Source organism: Aulostomus chinensis, chromosome 20 (genome assembly GCF_037954235.1).
Source record: "Aulostomus chinensis isolate RoL2024-O1b breed Wild chromosome 20, RoL_Achi_v1.0, whole genome shotgun sequence".
NCBI classification, from domain to species: Eukaryota; Metazoa; Chordata; class Actinopteri; order Syngnathiformes; family Aulostomidae; genus Aulostomus; species Aulostomus chinensis.
Genome location: NC_141339.1, coordinates 6,023,793 through 6,040,502, shown reverse-complemented (window position 1 = coordinate 6,040,502; position 16,710 = coordinate 6,023,793). Strand labels below are relative to the sequence as shown.

Sequence of the window (16,710 nt, the reverse complement as noted above, 5' to 3'; positions counted from 1 at the left end):
AAACCACCAACATATATACTTTTTTCCTGATTCACTTGCAGGTAGCTACTAGGTTACCTTATGGCTATATACACATAGAAAAATAGCCAAATTCATTCTATGTTACATTATAAAATAGTATTAAAAAAAAATACAATAGGCCTACGCTATAGAACCATGATCTATGTGTGACTAATTTTTAAAAAATACTTTTTGATTGTTATATTTATAATGCAGATGTTTCAGTTTAATTTGGAGCCTTTTACATGCCTATAAGCAATTATCCCAAAAGAAGCATGTTGGCATGAGCTGCAGCTCTGGAGCATGATGAACTTACATGACCCTTCTCCCTGTTCCTGTGATTTCCTCAGTGTTTCCTTCAGCTTTCTCACAGTCTCCTCCTTTTCCTTCAGCACTGTGGTCATCCTCTGGATCCTGCCAGGGACAAAAAGCCAGTCAGGACAATCACAAAGGGACTGCAATGTATCTTGCAACCTGAAAGACAGGTTTAGCCCATCTGCAGACACCTAAGGTCGAATTCAAACAATCAAAATGCCCCAGTCCCACGAAGTAAGTGATAAAAGGCTCCTCACTCTTGTTTGTGTTTGTCAGATGCTGAACTCAACTCCACCTCCATTTTGAACAATTTAGTCCGGAATTTCTCAAGCTCCATAGCGCTAGGTGATGCATTCATCTACATCAGGGAAATATGAAAATGGAAATGAAAAAACAAGCCTCAAAAAGTACTGTGACAAAAGAGCTGAAGATAGATGTGGAGACCAACCTCAGATTCTCGCAGTTTGCTTTTCAGTATTTGGATTGCATTCTCTTTTTCCTCCACTTGTGCTCTGCTGTCCTGCAGTTCAGTCTGCAGGAGCTGGGTAGCCTGTTTATGGTTGGACACTCTGTGTTCAGCTTTGACCTGGGCCTCTTCTAGCTGCTCATTCTGTACATGCAAGGCCTAATAAAAACAAATATTGCAACCAGTTACTTATAGTTTTCTCTGACATGCTACTCTTATTTGAGACAGCGTTTACAGGCCAGAAGCCAGACAAATAAGTCACAAAAATTAGAAATCCTCATGAAAATATCTATTCACATTGCCGGTGGTAGAAAAGTTATGACACAGAAATAAAAGATCTGTATTATACAGTCAATTAATGAGTAACATAAATTTTCCATGAATAAATTTAAATTAACATCGTCCAGTGACGACAAAAGCGTTATTTTTTCTACTATTTCTAGTGTGAATGTCAAAATTGGGAAGGGATCAAGGCAACATGATGGCAATGAGCTATTATTACAAATAATTGTGCTTTGTGAGGGACTTCAAGTCTGGCAAGGCTCACTTTTTACTGCATGCTCCTACTTGATGAAATCAAAAACACATCAAACAGCTATGGCAGACATACATGGAGTTTCTCTTCAGCTTGCTGGAGATGAAGAACAAGTTGCTGGTTGTCCTTCAGCAGCGAGAGCTCCGTCTTTAGAGGAGCTCCCTCCAGTGCCTGATGCAGAGTCAATCGCTTGCTTCTCTCCTCAGTCAGCTGAGATTCTGTCTGAGTCTCCAGCTGCTTCAGCTCAGCACACACAACATTATGTTCATCAATGATGCCCTGCAAGAAACAGGGATGCAAGACGATAAACATTTGTTTTGAGGTGAAGCTTCAATCCTCCAATGAATTCTTATGTTAATTATGGACAATACTGTGATTTGTGAAGTCACTTGATATTGCCCTTTGACCACCAACATCTAATCAGTTCATCCTTGAGTCCAAGTGGACCTCTGATACAAATTTTGAGGGGTTTGAGATATGCAATGTTCATTAGAGGTTGAACACACAAAAACACTTTAAAAAAATATCATACATGGAGGCGCAAACATTCCTCTCAAAATGTCCTGATCTGGTATCAATTTAAAAGGTGCTCAATTCAACCTTTTGCACAGTGTAATTTCAATTTTTAATTTCAGTGTTAGAAGTGTTTCTGCCAACAAACACAACGGCGACAGAGGTAAATAACAAAATGGACAAACACGATTACCTGGAGAGTCATCTTTCTTTTTTGTGCCACTGCAGATCTGCGGTCCAGCTCACAGCTCAGGAGGCTGTCCAGCTCGCTGAAGTTTGTTGGCTGGTTGGTGAATGCTGCCTGCAGCTGCTCCTGGAACCTCTCCCTCTCTTTGACCTCAGCTGATAGCTCACTGGGGTAAGACGCCAAATTGGCCCAGAGCTTCTCTAAGACATTGCCCATTTTCTATAAAATTTAAAAAGAAAAATGTTGAAATGACAGAACTCATTATAATAATATGATATGCATGGAGAACTGAGAAAAGAACTTGATCATCTCCTGCTGGATACCTGCAGATATTGCTGTCGGTTATTGAGCAGGTCAGTCAGTCTGTGTTCCCACAGGGTGCTGAAGTCCTCATCTTTAACAGAGTAGATGGGTGCTTGTGCTCTGCACAGCAACACATCCTGCAGACGTTGCTCCTCATAGAGACCCAAATCTGTCTTCACCAGCTTCTCAAACAGATTCCTGTACAGCTTAGCACACACCTGTAGGTGCTCCTGGGAAAGCAAAAAGCAAAGGACAAAAACAAAAGAGAACAAAAAACAGGGGAAGGCTTGGATTCTCATTGAACAGAAAAGTAAGACTATTAAATGAATTTAAACAGTGTAAGGATATTTACGCCAATATTTCCCAGACTCTGTAAACTCTGCAGTCCCAGTTGACCGACGGCCTCATAGGCTTTCACGGTGGGTTTAGGAAGCCAGCTTATATCTGAGTATTTCAGGGAGCTTTGCCCACTCAGGGCCTTCACCATGGCAGTGGAGTCATACTTGGAACAGGTGTCTATAAAGTGCTGGAATTTTCTGAATGTCTCCTGCAATGATATCAGTCATTTTACAGGCTGGCTTTGTATCACAAGCAGATGTTGAAATATTCAGAAGAGGAAGTACCTGAAGCTGCAGAGTGGAGTCCTCAAGCCGTGAAGACGCCGTCTTCTTGACACCACTGGTGCTCTGATCTAAAGTGCTCAGCTGTTCTTTAAGCACAGATATGGTTGTGTTTGCTTCAAAGAGCAACTGAAAGGTGGAAAACAAATAACGTCATTTATTTTTCGCCTCTCTTTCACACACAACTGAAACTGTACTTGTTCAGTCTTAAACATCCTGGTATGCCATAATATCTTGATAAAGTTTGTGGGCAGTTAAATGACAGATGGAATAGGAAAACTTCAAACTGTCTCTCCTGCTCAGCAACAGATCTCCAAAAAAGCTGACTATTTTATATACTAACCTGCTGTGCTTCAGCCTCAGCAAGTGTTTGCTTTCCTCTGGATGTTTTCAGCTGCTCCTCGAGCTGCTGTACCTGAGATAAAAGAGGGAGGGACAGCTCATTCAGATCAGGCATCATTAGACTTGGTAAAATCTGGTTAGATAGCAGTGATAAACATTCGTTATGATGAATTTACCAGTAATTATAGTAATTGCTGAAATTTGGGAACATGGCGGCACTAATTGAGACCAAATATAATCATTTTATTTGGGAATAAAAATGTAGACTGTACCATAACCCACAAAAAACTCTGCAAAACCAGTGTGATCTCTCTGCAATTTTTGCATGGATTACAAAGTGGTAATAGGATAGTGAGCTTTACAGTTGCTAGCATGAATTGCAAGGTGCTTCCAACTTTCTCTGCTGAGCTAATTGGCTGCTGATGTAGTTTTTTATGCAACATACTTCTTGTTGTAGCTTGCCCTCCCGTTCTTGTGTATCAGCCTGCAGCTGCGAGTTGAACTGCTTTTGCTCAGTCAGTTTCTCCTGGATGGTAGAGATCTGCAGTTGACAAGGATCAGACATACAACAATAATACATCAATGACAGATGCCTCAGAAGTTAAAAAAGAACAAGAGTGGAATAGAATTTCAGTTTCAATTAATTGCATGAAATGCAACTGACCATGAAAGCAAATAACAAAAAAGCCTGCTCCCTCCATGGCTCATAAGCGACCCATCATATCTTTTCGCTAATGAGGCATGCTCAGAATGACATACTTACAGCCAGTCATTTAAAATGTGGATTTTCAGTTCCACCAACATGGTTCACAGAATCAGAAGCACGGAGGAAATTGAAAATGAGTGCAGAATGTGATAACTGATGTGTCCTTTGTCTATATATGTGTGCAGTGGTTCGTCTTTTTTTCAGATTTTTTATTAAAAAGGGTAAATAAAATGTAGCAGTCTTTATTGACATTGAGAGAGACAGGTTGTCGTGATTCATTGACACCTATATTGTCTAAGGGAGAATATTGATTCTGGAAACAACTGCTTTAATTCTTATACATTTCTGGCTTATAAATGCACAAGTTTACCGTGTTCATCTTGTTGTCCACCTCTTCTTGGAGCTGGTTTTTCTCCTCCCTCAGTCCCTCCAGTGTCTCCTGTAACTGATCACGCTCATAACTGAGAGAAGTCACTCTGGATTGCAGACTCTCCAGCTCCTTGGTGGAGGTCTGGTGGCTACTTTCCTTCTCAAGTAGCAGGCTGTCTCTCTCTGCTACAACTCCCCCTAGAGTCTCAGTCAAAGTCTTCTTCTGTGAGGAAGGAAACAGTTTGACAGGTTACTTTACTTTTAGGATTACGTGTACAGCTCATTTCAAGAATCATTTACAAGCAAACCTCAGTTTGTAGTGTTTCCATTATTTCCTCTAGCTTGGTTCTGAGCTGGTCACTCTCCAGTCTCAGCTCCTCTAGCATCTTCTGCAGTTGTTCTTTCTCTCCAAAGAGAGACGTCACTCTGCATGTCAGCTTCTCAATCTCCTCTGCGGATGACTGATGGCTGACATCCTTCTCAGCAAGTAAGACATCTCTTTCGATCTCAGCACTCTCCAGTTTTTCTGTTAAAGTCCTTATCTGTAAGGACAGACAGGCAGAGGTAAAAGGGTTGTCCCTCTGTGGACAATCATGTTTATTGAGGCAACGTTGCTATTCATGACACTTGAGATAAAGGACATTATACTGGTGATCCAAATTTTCTTGTAACCTGATCAGAAGTCATCTGCTTCTGTTCATCCAGCTCCTGTTGGACTGACTTTAAAAGATCTTGCGCTGTGGAAGCCTATAAACAAAATGATGTCAGTGTCATCGAGTTAATACTAAAAAATAAAAAGGTCATAAACTATTAGGTACAAAATTTACAACATAATTCCAACCACCAAAAAATTCCGAAACTGTGCAGTCATTATGACCAGTTCTCCCACCATATTCATGTTGTGCAGTAGTTCATCTTCTAGTTGTGTCCTCTGTGCAGTAACAGCTTGTAGAGAAGTGTTCAACTCTGCTATCTGTTGAAATAAATATAGGCAAAGTGACTGAAAGTAAATATGACAGGATCATATTCTCACTCTTTTTCAATGTTGATGCCAAGTAAATACAACCACTAGAAACTATAATTCTTCGTGGTGTCTTCATCCCCCCCCCCCCCCCCCCAAAAAAAATTTGTGTATGCAGGAGTCATTTCAAAACCCCAGAGTTTCCTAGCTAGTCAGTTCCCAAAGGGCTAGTTGTTTTTGTTCAGCTGCCTCACTAAACTTTCACAAAAGGAAGATAAAGATTTTAGAAGTACTGGACTATCTCTAGTTTTATTCTAGTTTTCAAACTTTATGGCTTCTCCATTAACTTCAGTAATGATGGATAAGTTTGAAGTATATACTGTTTTTTTTTTAGTTATTGCAATCTGTTACGGCCAAAACACATATCACATTAATGTACTGCAAAACACCCACTCAAGCAAAACAGCTTCTTCTTTTCTCATTTTACGGCAACTATCTGTTGTTTGGCATCATTATAAGAATAAATGAGGAGAGAATAATGGTTGAGAACTACCCTAACATCCCAAGCTATACAGCTCACAACAGTCACACACAGACCTTTACAGGCTGAGGTTGAACTATTACAAATTGACAGACAGACTTGGAAAAGTTGTGTCAGCTTGATTCATCCTTGCGACCACTGGCTGGCCATATCAGTCATGTTGATGTTTGTTAAACTTTCATAAAATCAAAAACATTGTGGAACAGTAAAACAATCTAAAACAAACCTCAGATTTTTGTGTTGCCATTCGGTCCTCCAGCTCTGCTCGTAGCTGGTTTTTCTCCTGCCTCAGTCCCTCCAGTATCTCCTGCTGCTGATCCATCTCCTCACTGAGAGACACTGCTCTGCTGGACAGCTTCTCCCTCTCAGCTGTGCTCTCAGACTGCAGAGCATCTCTCTCTACTTTCATACTCTCTAGCTCTGCAGTCAGCATCTGAATCTGCAAACATAACACAGATAATTGGAAACACACTTGACAATGTTGTTTCATTCATGATGGTTACAACACATTGGCCTAAAAATCAGCAAAGTACCTAGGATTTCACGTAGTAAAGCAAACTTTAGACAAATGTAAATTCTTTGTATTCTTCATGCAAAAAAGGTTCCCTGCCTTAAGTTGAAGCTCTTCTAAGCATTCAGTCTTCTCGATGTCACTCCCTCTACTTGTTCTGCTCTCCAGCTCCGCCTTCTGACTCCTCAGCATGTTGATCTCCTCCTGTAGAATGCAGATCTTCTCCTGAGCAACCCTGAGCTCCCCCTGGTTCTCGATCATCTTGAAAAATTGATTAAGAGCAAAAACCATGGAGGGCTATTGATTATGATCCACATAAAAACATTTCATAATCCATATGGCCAAAAGTGTTCACCAGTCCTGCCTAGGTCAACAATTTGTTTATGCTCCCCCTCTTTTTAAAGATTCTTATATCATTTACTTGTACAAAATTACTCAGTAAGGCTTTTGTTTTCTTATTTAAAAAAAGGATTTGAAGGTAAAACAACTCACCAATTCTACATTTTCTTCGAGATCAGCTTTCAACAGGCTCACCTCCTTCTTACTTTTCTCCAGATGCTCCTCCAGTTGTTCGACCTAAGCATCATGAATAAATGTATTTTCAGAGATTTCACTGATCAGTCCAAGAAAATAGGAGAGTGCATGTAGACAATAAAATGAAAACCCAAAGAATTAAAGCTGCCAGCAGCAATGATCAGGGTCTTAAAAGCACTACTTCAAAGAAAAATGACACGTTTTTCTGAAATTTGGGGCTGAGATATGACATCATCAAGTTCAGCCTTCATAAGTTTCATTGCAAGTTAGCATTTCTCACAGTATAGGCATTTTTAAAAAATTTTCATCACAAGGGGCTGATTTAGTTCAGTACTGAAGAATAAATACAATAATATGATGTTTCTTGCTTCATGAGCCTTGTCAGAGTCAAATCAAGCTACATTTGTGGTACATGATCCCACCTGCCGACGTTGCTCAGCCTCCTGCTCTTCTTTCAGAGAATGTGGCTCAGAGCTGAGCTGCTGCTGGAACTCACACTGTATCTGACCAACAAACAGAATATTTGTTGTCAGACTCTTCCTAAACTGCTGCTATATCAAGTAGGAGAACGTGAGGTTGGACTGTACCATCTCAATTTGTTCCTCCAGCTCTGCTTGAAGCTGCTTCTTCTCCTGCCTCAGTCCCTCCAATGTCTCCTGCAGTTGATCTCTCTCCTCACTGAGAGATGTCACTCTGCCCAACAGCTTCTCCATCTCCTCACTGGAAGTCTGACGGCCAGTTTCTTTGTCAAACAGCAGGGAATCCCTCTCTGTCTGAATACATTCTAGCTCTTCAGCTGCAGTCTTTAGCTGTTTTAATGGAAGGATTAATGAGAAAACAGACAATTGACACAAATTTTGAAACTTGAACTCTTTTTTTATTCACCAGTGGAAAAAAAAATCTCTACTCACCCTCTGCTCTAAATCACATTCCCTCTCCTGACTCAGTTTCACAAGGTCAGAATTCTTTTGCTTCTGCTCTTGAAACTCCTCTCGAAGTGATTGGAGGAGCATCTGAGTCTCTGTAACCTAAAAATAAGAGAATGTCACTGAAAAAAAACATTGAAAGGAAAACAGGCCATTTGAACATGACACTCTAGCTTCTCTGGGAGAAATACAACTACAGGAACAAACCTGTTGCTCAAGCTGAGCCTGCCTTTCTTGACCTAATCTTTCCAGGTCAATGTTTCTCTGACTCTGCTCTTGGAGTTGCTCTTGAAGGGAATGTAGAAGGCTCTGAGACCCTGCTGCCTGAAATGGCACCAAAGTCAAAATTTTTTTTACAGTCACCCACATACAAAGATGAACATTGATATATGGGAGACAAGCAAGCAGTTTATCACTCACCACATCTGTGTTCTGCTGCAGCTTAGCCTCCAAGTAGCTCTTCTGCTCATTGACAGCATCAAATCAAAATCCTGATTGGATATTACTATACAATCTAATGGTAGCATTACTGTAGTTCTGAACAGAGGTTTTTGCCCTCACATTTAAATTTTACACAGCAACAACTTCAACTCTAAACTACATTTCTTCATGTCCTTCCTGCCAGTAGAATGTAATTTTATTTTTGAATATCCTCCAACTTGTTTACCCTGGATGGTTCTATACAGATTGCCAATTTGAGAAATATGCTTAGTCAATTTAGAAAGTGATAGTGCAACTGGCTGTCCGGCGGATACTCAATTAATTTATATAAATTAACTGTAACTGACAAACTAACCCTTTACCTCTTGCTGAAGTTGTGTTATTCTCTCATCATGTGGTTCCACTGGTGAGTTCAACATCTCTGGTTGTGAAAACCCAGCTTGAGCAGCCTGTGTACAAAAAAAAGAGAGAAAAAAAGACCAATGTTTGCCTTTTCACTCTTTTTTCTTTTCACTTTTCTTTCCAGCAAAAGGAGGATTCAATAGACATAAACTCATGAATGATCTTTTCATAGGGATCAATGAATACACACCATCCTGTCCTCCAGTTCTGCTCCGAGGTGGTTTTTCTCCTGCCTCAGTCCTTCCAGTATCTCCTGGAGCTGGTCTCGCTCCTCATTGAGAGATGTTACTCTGCTCAGCAGTTTCTCCATCTCAGACTGAAGACTGTCTCTCTCTGCTTTCACACTTTCTAGCTCCTCAGTCAGAGAATTTGTCTGTCAAAGTGGACAAAACTAAATAAGTCGCATATCCAATTGCTTGGAAAATATACCTTTTTGTAGTGAGATTATGATAATAAGGGATATAAAACCTTGATATCATCAGTCATGTTCTTGTAACCTCTACCCATGCTGAGTAGGGGGACTTGCTTGCTCCTGCACTTTAATACAACCCTGAGGCTTGATTGATTTGAGTTTTGTTCCGATGAAATCATTGTGTTTTTGTGTCAGACTGGTCTGGCAATTTGCAATATTCTTGGCTTCCACTGTTATAAAGAAGCCAGTCTGTTGCAATGCAATTGTGAAGAGACCACGAGCAATAACTTATACCATTCTGCATTTCAGCAGAAAACTGATGTAAAAACATGTCGGACCATTCATTGGAGAGACTCATTGGAGAGTGTTGTTTGTGTTTCATCATTATTTTTCTTATTCCAACTCTTTAGAAACCTTGTTTTGGACAGCAGATCTGATCTCTCACAAGTAGCTGACTGATGTTAAATTCATATTAAACAATAAATAACCTGTAATGAGTTGTTTATAAATGAAGTACCTTTAGTAAAATGCATTGACTGTCATGCTGAAAATGATCTCAAAGTTGATTCTCACACCATTGCTATGACAACAAGCCACAGGGAGGTGGTAATTGGGTAATGAATATATTTGAATGGTGCAGAGTAAAATGTCCCTTTCCTGATGCACTGATAACTTACATTTCTTTGCAGCTCCTCCAGCTGTGCACGTATGTCACTGGTAGGTCCTTTGGAGTTAGATCTTTGCGTTTCCAACTCTTTGATACGCTGCTGATGCTTGCAGTTCTTATCCAGGGCCACTCTAAGCTCCTCCTGATTCTCAATCATCTGTTTGATAGATGTTTATTTTACTTTGGGGTATTATACATCAAAAATGGACAGGCAAAGGTAAACAGCTAACAGATTAGCATAGTAATTGAGGAGCAACTGACCATCTCAATATTTTCCTGCAGGTCCATCTTGACCTGGTCTCTCTCTGCAGCAAGGGATGAGACTGCAGAGAGCAGCCTCTCCATCTCCTCTGTAGAGCTATGAGCATCAGCTGTCTGGTGGGTCTCTCTCGCCTCACACACAGTCTGAAGCTCCAGTGACAGCTTCTGAATCTGTTTTACATGGAAAGTCAAATCACCTTCAGACAGTTTACAATGAAGTTACAGTAAAAGTAAAATAAATAAGTAAATTGTACTCTAAAAAACATTTCACCTACATTGTCTTTTAAATCAGACTCCTTCTGCTCATTGTGTTTGACCAGATCAAAATTCTTCTGCTTCTGTTCTTTAAGTTCTTCTTGAAGAGAATGGAGGAGACCTTGAGTCTCGGCAGCCTACAAAGACAGAGAAATTATAAATCAGTATTATAGTAACAAGAATTTTTCAGTGTCCACAACTGTCACAAATGGCATAATCACACCATTGTCCACCAGCCATGTGTTATATACTAACTATACAAGTCAGTCTATTTTAGAAGCCCCTGCACGGCCGATGAGAATCGTTCACATTCTCCTGCTTTGACTGGGAGCATTTGGTCAGCCGAGAAAAAAATCAACAGGCACAGCCAGATGCTTGTTCTCAATGCAGTAAACACTACCACAAAATAAAACATACTCCTGGCACTGATGTGAAAGAACACAATTTTCACATGAATCGTGTGTATAATGAGTCATCCCAGACTGAGCTTTGCAAGCAGAGCATGTACAAAAATGAACTCCATAAACTGACGTGTGCTCTGTCAAAAATATTGTCTGTTGTCAAGATTCTGATTAAAGTAATAATAGGGCTGACTGATTAGGAAAACAGAGCTGACCGAGTTGTTTTGACTAATATTGCAATTTCAATATTTGTCAAAACAACTCGGCGCAGACAGAGTTGTTTTGACAAATATTGAAATTGCAATGTTGCAATATTACCAACAACACCCACTTTCCACCAGATGCCATTTCTAAAATAGACTAACTTGTATAGTAAGTATATAACACATAGCTGGTTTGACAATTGTGTGACTATGCCAATTCAAATTTCAATATTAGTCAAAACAACTCAGTCAGCTGTTTTGATAATATTGAAATTGCAATATGATTCCAAATATAAGATGGTGTCATTACTTCTGATTAAATAGATAACACATATTGAAACAAACAAAGAAAGATATGCATTTCTAAGTCTGTAGAATATGCTGGCACCACACTACTTCATACAGACTTTTGACAGACACTGTGCAGGTGCTAATACTGCACTTGGCCATACTATAATTTCAATAAAAACTTAGATTATTGTTCAGGTAGCAATATTCCTCCTTGAAACCTCCTGTTCACTTTACTAACAGCCATTTCAACACTCATTGAGAAAATACAATGAAATTTCATGGTCTCAGGTTAGCTTAATTCTGCAGGTTTCTTCCTTTGCATACGCACCTATACATTATACATTCTGTATACTTAGAGTAACCTCTCCTGGTTCATAAACAGCAGGGTTCCTGTTTTTTTTATTTATTTATTTTTTTAAACAGGTAAAAAACTGGCAGTGTTTTTTTTCATAACAAATTATTATGAATACTTTTAAAAATGATTATTATGAATACCTTTAAAAATAATTTCAAACTGGATTTACTGTTGTAAAAAAAAAAAACATAGATTCTGCTCATTGTTACACTGTATATATGAGGTCTTTACTTATGATTTGGGGATTGGGGCTGCAATTGTTTGAGATATATATATATATCTATCTATCGATATAGATATAGATTATATATATAGAGAGATTATATATCTATATATATATATCGATATAGATAATATATATAGAGAGATTATCTATATATATATAATCTCTATATATATCTATATCTATATAGAGAGAGAGAGAGAGAGAGAGAGAGAGAGAGAGAGAGAGAGAGAGAGAGAGAGAGAGAGAGAGAGAGAGAGAGAGAGAGAGAGAGAGAGAGAGAGAGATATCTATATATATATGATAGTCCTTTTTTTTGGGGGGGGGGTGGGTCATTTAAACATTTAGGTAACTCACCATCTGCACATTTTCCTGCAGGTCCATCTGAAGCTGGTCTCGTTCTGCAGTCAGAGACGTAATAGTTGAGAGCAGCTTCTCCATCTCCTCTGTGGAGCTCTGAACATTGCGCTCAAAAAGGAAAGTGTTTTTCTCTGCTCGCAAACACTGAAGCTCTTCATTGAGCTGGTCCAGCTAGGAAAAAAAACAAAAACAAAGAACATGAGCTGACGTTCTTTAGACATAATTGATAGAAAAAAGGTTAAATTCAGGAACAAAACATGAGGGGAAAAAAATTAAATAAAGCTTACTTGTTCTTGGAGTTCTTTACTAATCTCTTCTTCTGTGTTCCTGGAAACTTCACTGTGGGCCAGCCTCTCCTCAAAATCACTCACCAGCTGATGGGCCTCTTTCAGTTCTTCTTCCAGTGATGCCTGCTGTTGGTCCCTCTCCTCCAGCTAAAATGAAAACATTTTCTTCTTGGGGTGGTGATTGAAGATTGATGGTGACTCCAAAAGAATCTTTGCTAAAACAATTTCTAGTTTCATTGTGTTATGTGCTACTGGACAGAGTAGCAGTATATCCAGACCACATTGGAGATAATAGCTGTTTAAAAATCATGGTCTTTGAGAATGTATGTGTACCAGCCACCTCAGCTACAAAAGTACTATTATTGTATGCAACCTGCCAAGAGACTGCAGATGAAACAGCTGAAGCTAAATCTGGTACAATGCTTCAAATGGCACCATAGTTATTACTTTACGTGGCCTCTTACAAAATATTTTTTTTTTAAATACCCCCCCCAAATAGTTATTTAGTAATTTTTGACAATAAGTTAAATGTAGTTGTGATGGTGACAAACATGGTACTCATTAATGTAGTAGTAAGATGCTTTTCTGTACATTATAAACATTATTGTCATTTTTATATACTAAAAAAAAAGGGGGGACTGGAAGTAGAATTTTAGCCTTGGAGGTTATTTATGATGTTTGAAAAATAACCCCCTGATATTCCTCTTATTAGTATTTAGGGACTCATACCATGTCATTTCAACCACATTTAAACCAGAAAGTTGGGACTCATCATTCCAAAAGAAAGCATGCTCCGGAGCCGCATGTGGCTCTTTCATCTGTCAGCTGCAACTCCCTGTGGTTTTGGACAGTAAATGAGTATTTGATTTAAATTTATCCTAATTTGTCAGTTTTTTAAAAATGTAATTCTAAATTTAAAGATCATGGTGATCTTGGAGCATCAAAATAAAACGCTTTCAATTTCTTGAAGGTCAAAATACTACAATTGCGGATCTGTGACACCCGCCAGCAAGCAGTTTGTTGAATTTATTAATCCCAGTTAGCCCAACCATGGATAAATCCAAGAAAAGAAAAGTTGCTCAAGAAACACTTTTGTTGCATTCAAAAATACAATTGTGTTTTCTCCGTAGCAGTTTGTTGATTTCGTAATGGCAACAAAAATGACATATGCAGTGTTATCTTCCCTTTAGATGTCAAAAGGGTTTTGTGGCTCCCGATGTTTTCTTTCCTATGGTTATCAGGTCCCAATGGCTCCTTGAGCTTAAGGTTGTTGACTCCTGCACTAGAAAATGGCTGAACAAGGATTATGGACCACCGTGTACTAGCAGAGGTTCATTATTCTAAAGTGAGCTACGGGTGCTTGATGTCAGAACATCCTCATTGGTAATCCATCACTTACCTTCAGTGCTTTCTCTTCAATAGTAGCCATGAGCTGACACTTCTCAGCATCAGTGTGCTTCAGGTCATTTTCCCTATCAACAGCAGCTCTTAGCTCATCTTGGATTTTCAGGACCTCCTCCTGAGATGTCTGCAGTCTGTCTCTAAGCTGGTGGACCTCCTCCTGGCTCACAGCTTGGAGAGAGAGCAGACTGTCCCTCTGAGTTTGAACGTCACTCAGCTCCTCTGTCAGCTGAGATACCTGCGATCAAAGAAAAAAATGAATACAATGTCTGCCTTGTTCTACCAATACATACAGTACATCTGTGACCTGATAATGGCAGAATGTCGAAACATGCTCATTTACTCAACTATGTTACAGTTCATCGTCATGTGTGAGGTCTCACCTGCTTCATCAGGTTGTTCACTTCATTTGGAAGAGCCTGAAGTGGCGTTAGCTCCTCCAGCTGAGCTCTGAGGGCTCCCTCTCGGTCATGACAGGCAGCGATCTCTTTATTCAGGTTAGTCACCTTTCTCTCCAGGTCCAAGCTGTCCATCAGATCTGAAGACAATACACAGTCAACAATTTTCAAATGATTTAAAAAAAATATGGGAGACACATCCAATGCTCTATAACATTATCCAAATAGTTTAGTTTTAAACCTACTATGGGGGACTTTGCCATCTAGTAGGGTGGTAAGCTTGGTGTTCTCATCAAATGCAATATTCAGCTCTTTTTGGAGGTCACTCTGCATCTTTCTGTAGTGTGACTTCTCTGCCTCAAGTTGAGAGCGCAGACTGTGTAGCTCTGCTTTCATCTTCTCATGATCCGCAGTCAGTGTGACCTAGATAAGAGGTCATGACATCAAACATGAGCTGCTAAAGGAATGTGCATAGAGTTTATGTACAATATTACAGTACAGTCTGTTAACATAGCATCAAATCCAGTGTTTCCCATGCAACGGTATGCGTGTGGAAACCCACCATACTACAATACTAAGGTTGACTGATAGGTTTCAGAGAGAGAGTGAGGCAATGAGTGAATCTTTCTGGCACAGCAGGTCTAGACTAGAGATGGCTGAAAAAAAGAAATTACCTCATAATATTGCAATATTTTCAGTAGCAACATTGTAACAATGAAGTATAATATTGCCAAATCACAGTCCAAATTGTACTCTTCTACAGACTCAGCATTCTGCTCTGTGCAAGCACTTGGCATCAGTGGCAGGAAAAACTGACCTTTTTTTTTAACCTAAGTTTCATACTTGAAGTCAGAGTCATTTAACTTCCCACTGTATCGTTCCACTCAGGTTATTTCCACACACCTAGTGTGGCAAGTATGATCAGTGGCTACATTTACATGGATGGAAATAACCAAACTACTGACCTTACTTTATAGAGGACAATATCTAGATTAAAGGAGAGTTTACCATAAAGATTCGGTATGACTCAGCTGCAGTGGTGTACACTGACCCGTCTCAGCTCAACCTGCTGAGTCCAGTGATAAATATAGAGAGTGTTGCAGACATTGTCTTTTGGTAAATCTTTAGTGTTAAGTGGTCTTAGGGTATTTCTAGTAGAATCTTTCATTCATATTTTTATTTAAATACTGCGGAGAAAATTTTGACATATCACAGAGAACATCCTCCAAAATTGTATCCCTCTTCTACATTGGAGTTTCGTTCTAGAATTTGACCAGAGACCTATAAAATAAAATGCTATTCACATGGCAGTGTGTCATTCTGATTATTGTCAGAATTTGGTTAATATTGCAGGTATGATCATAAATGTACGCCCCCCCCCCCAAGAAAAAGTCATGATTTTTATGTGGTGTAAAATAAAAACATTCCAAAAGATAGTTTACAGTATAACATGCCTATGGTAATTTTCACATTTGGTAGGAGCAAGATGTCCATCCCTAATACCTTCATCTCCTCCAGAGCGATGTTCTGACTGCGTAGCATAGCCCATTCTTTTTTTGTGTCTCTGCTGAGTCCCTCAGCATCATCCAGAGAGCGACGAAGCTTCACCACCTCCTGTACCAAGTCCTTACCATTCTTAAAGGAGGTTACAAGAAAGTTATTTCATAACACAGTACACCTGACAAATGAATTGATGAGTTTACACATTTTTATTAGTGCATCATGTTCAAATAACCATTTAACTAATTAAAGCACTTCAACTTAAAACGAAAACTATCGTAAAATTGAGCTAATGTGTGTGCATATTCTGAAGGATAATGCTTGCATTGTAGAAACAAATTTAGTACGACAATACTATTCCAGTGTCCAAAAAACTGAAAGACCTTATTATTAAAGACATTACAATTCTAACCTGAATCACAGACAGTTCACAAAGGACAACTCAGTATTCAAATGTGAAAAGGTGATTTTATTAATCTTCTACGATGTTTAAATTTTTAAACAAAAAAGAGATACAAAACCAAACATACCAGGGTCTGTAAATCCTCAGCAATTTCACTTTTCTTCCTCAGCTCCATAGAGACCGTTTCCAGATTTTTCTTGAAAATAAAATATATAAATCAATATGAATCACGATTTATTTTCTTTTTCTTCAAAGTCTGAAGCTTTCGGCCAGTTACGTTCACACACATCCACGTCACTTAAATCCTTAAAGCTCAAATCCATAATCTGTGATTTGACCCATTATTAGGATCAGCCATTATCACATTATACAATCAACATATTTACCTTCAGTAAAAAAAAAAAAAAAAAAAAAATGTATTAGGACTTATTGATATAGAAAAAAAATCGGGTATGTGTACTGTAACTATTTACAATAATTTTTTGAAATTCTTGTCAGGAGTGGATCGACCTGAGGAGAAACTCAGTGTACCATCTTACCTGAAGCTCAGAACACTGGCGTTCACGGGACTCCAAGGCCATCTTCAAGCTGGATATTTCATTTTGTAATTCGTTCTGTAAC

General features: G+C 39.0%; 1 protein-coding gene across 3 annotated transcripts in view; it reads right to left on the bottom strand.

Annotated features, from left to right (window-relative positions):
• Positions 1–16,710, bottom strand: part of cenpe (centromere protein E) — a 29,086-nt gene that overhangs the window by 2,929 nt on the left and 9,447 nt on the right. For 2 of the 3 annotated variants that reach the window (XM_086190042.1, XM_086190044.1), the window contains exons 19-53: positions 16,629–16,703; positions 16,217–16,285; positions 15,690–15,821; positions 14,432–14,609; positions 14,172–14,326; positions 13,787–14,026; positions 12,388–12,534; positions 12,098–12,271; positions 10,288–10,404; positions 10,013–10,183; positions 9,762–9,908; positions 8,863–9,045; positions 8,633–8,719; positions 8,250–8,291; positions 8,037–8,153; positions 7,815–7,931; positions 7,491–7,712; positions 7,326–7,406; positions 6,862–6,945; positions 6,469–6,630; positions 6,085–6,297; positions 5,246–5,329; positions 5,029–5,103; positions 4,665–4,898; positions 4,358–4,579; positions 3,727–3,822; positions 3,283–3,354; positions 2,943–3,068; positions 2,672–2,866; positions 2,340–2,549; positions 2,023–2,235; positions 1,392–1,595; positions 764–940; positions 573–673; positions 317–414 (exon numbers count right to left, since the gene is read on the bottom strand). In XM_086190042.1, the coding sequence (XP_086046168.1) occupies positions 317–414; positions 573–673; positions 764–940; positions 1,392–1,595; positions 2,023–2,235; positions 2,340–2,549; positions 2,672–2,866; positions 2,943–3,068; positions 3,283–3,354; positions 3,727–3,822; positions 4,358–4,579; positions 4,665–4,898; positions 5,029–5,103; positions 5,246–5,329; positions 6,085–6,297; positions 6,469–6,630; positions 6,862–6,945; positions 7,326–7,406; positions 7,491–7,712; positions 7,815–7,931; positions 8,037–8,153; positions 8,250–8,291; positions 8,633–8,719; positions 8,863–9,045; positions 9,762–9,908; positions 10,013–10,183; positions 10,288–10,404; positions 12,098–12,271; positions 12,388–12,534; positions 13,787–14,026; positions 14,172–14,326; positions 14,432–14,609; positions 15,690–15,821; positions 16,217–16,285; positions 16,629–16,703 (5,020 nt within the window). The remainder of the gene's footprint in view (positions 1–316; positions 415–572; positions 674–763; positions 941–1,391; positions 1,596–2,022; positions 2,236–2,339; positions 2,550–2,671; positions 2,867–2,942; positions 3,069–3,282; positions 3,355–3,726; positions 3,823–4,357; positions 4,580–4,664; positions 4,899–5,028; positions 5,104–5,245; positions 5,330–6,084; positions 6,298–6,468; positions 6,631–6,861; positions 6,946–7,325; positions 7,407–7,490; positions 7,713–7,814; positions 7,932–8,036; positions 8,154–8,249; positions 8,292–8,632; positions 8,720–8,862; positions 9,046–9,761; positions 9,909–10,012; positions 10,184–10,287; positions 10,405–12,097; positions 12,272–12,387; positions 12,535–13,786; positions 14,027–14,171; positions 14,327–14,431; positions 14,610–15,689; positions 15,822–16,216; positions 16,286–16,628; positions 16,704–16,710) is intronic. The other variant, XM_086190043.1, reaches the window with a different exon arrangement.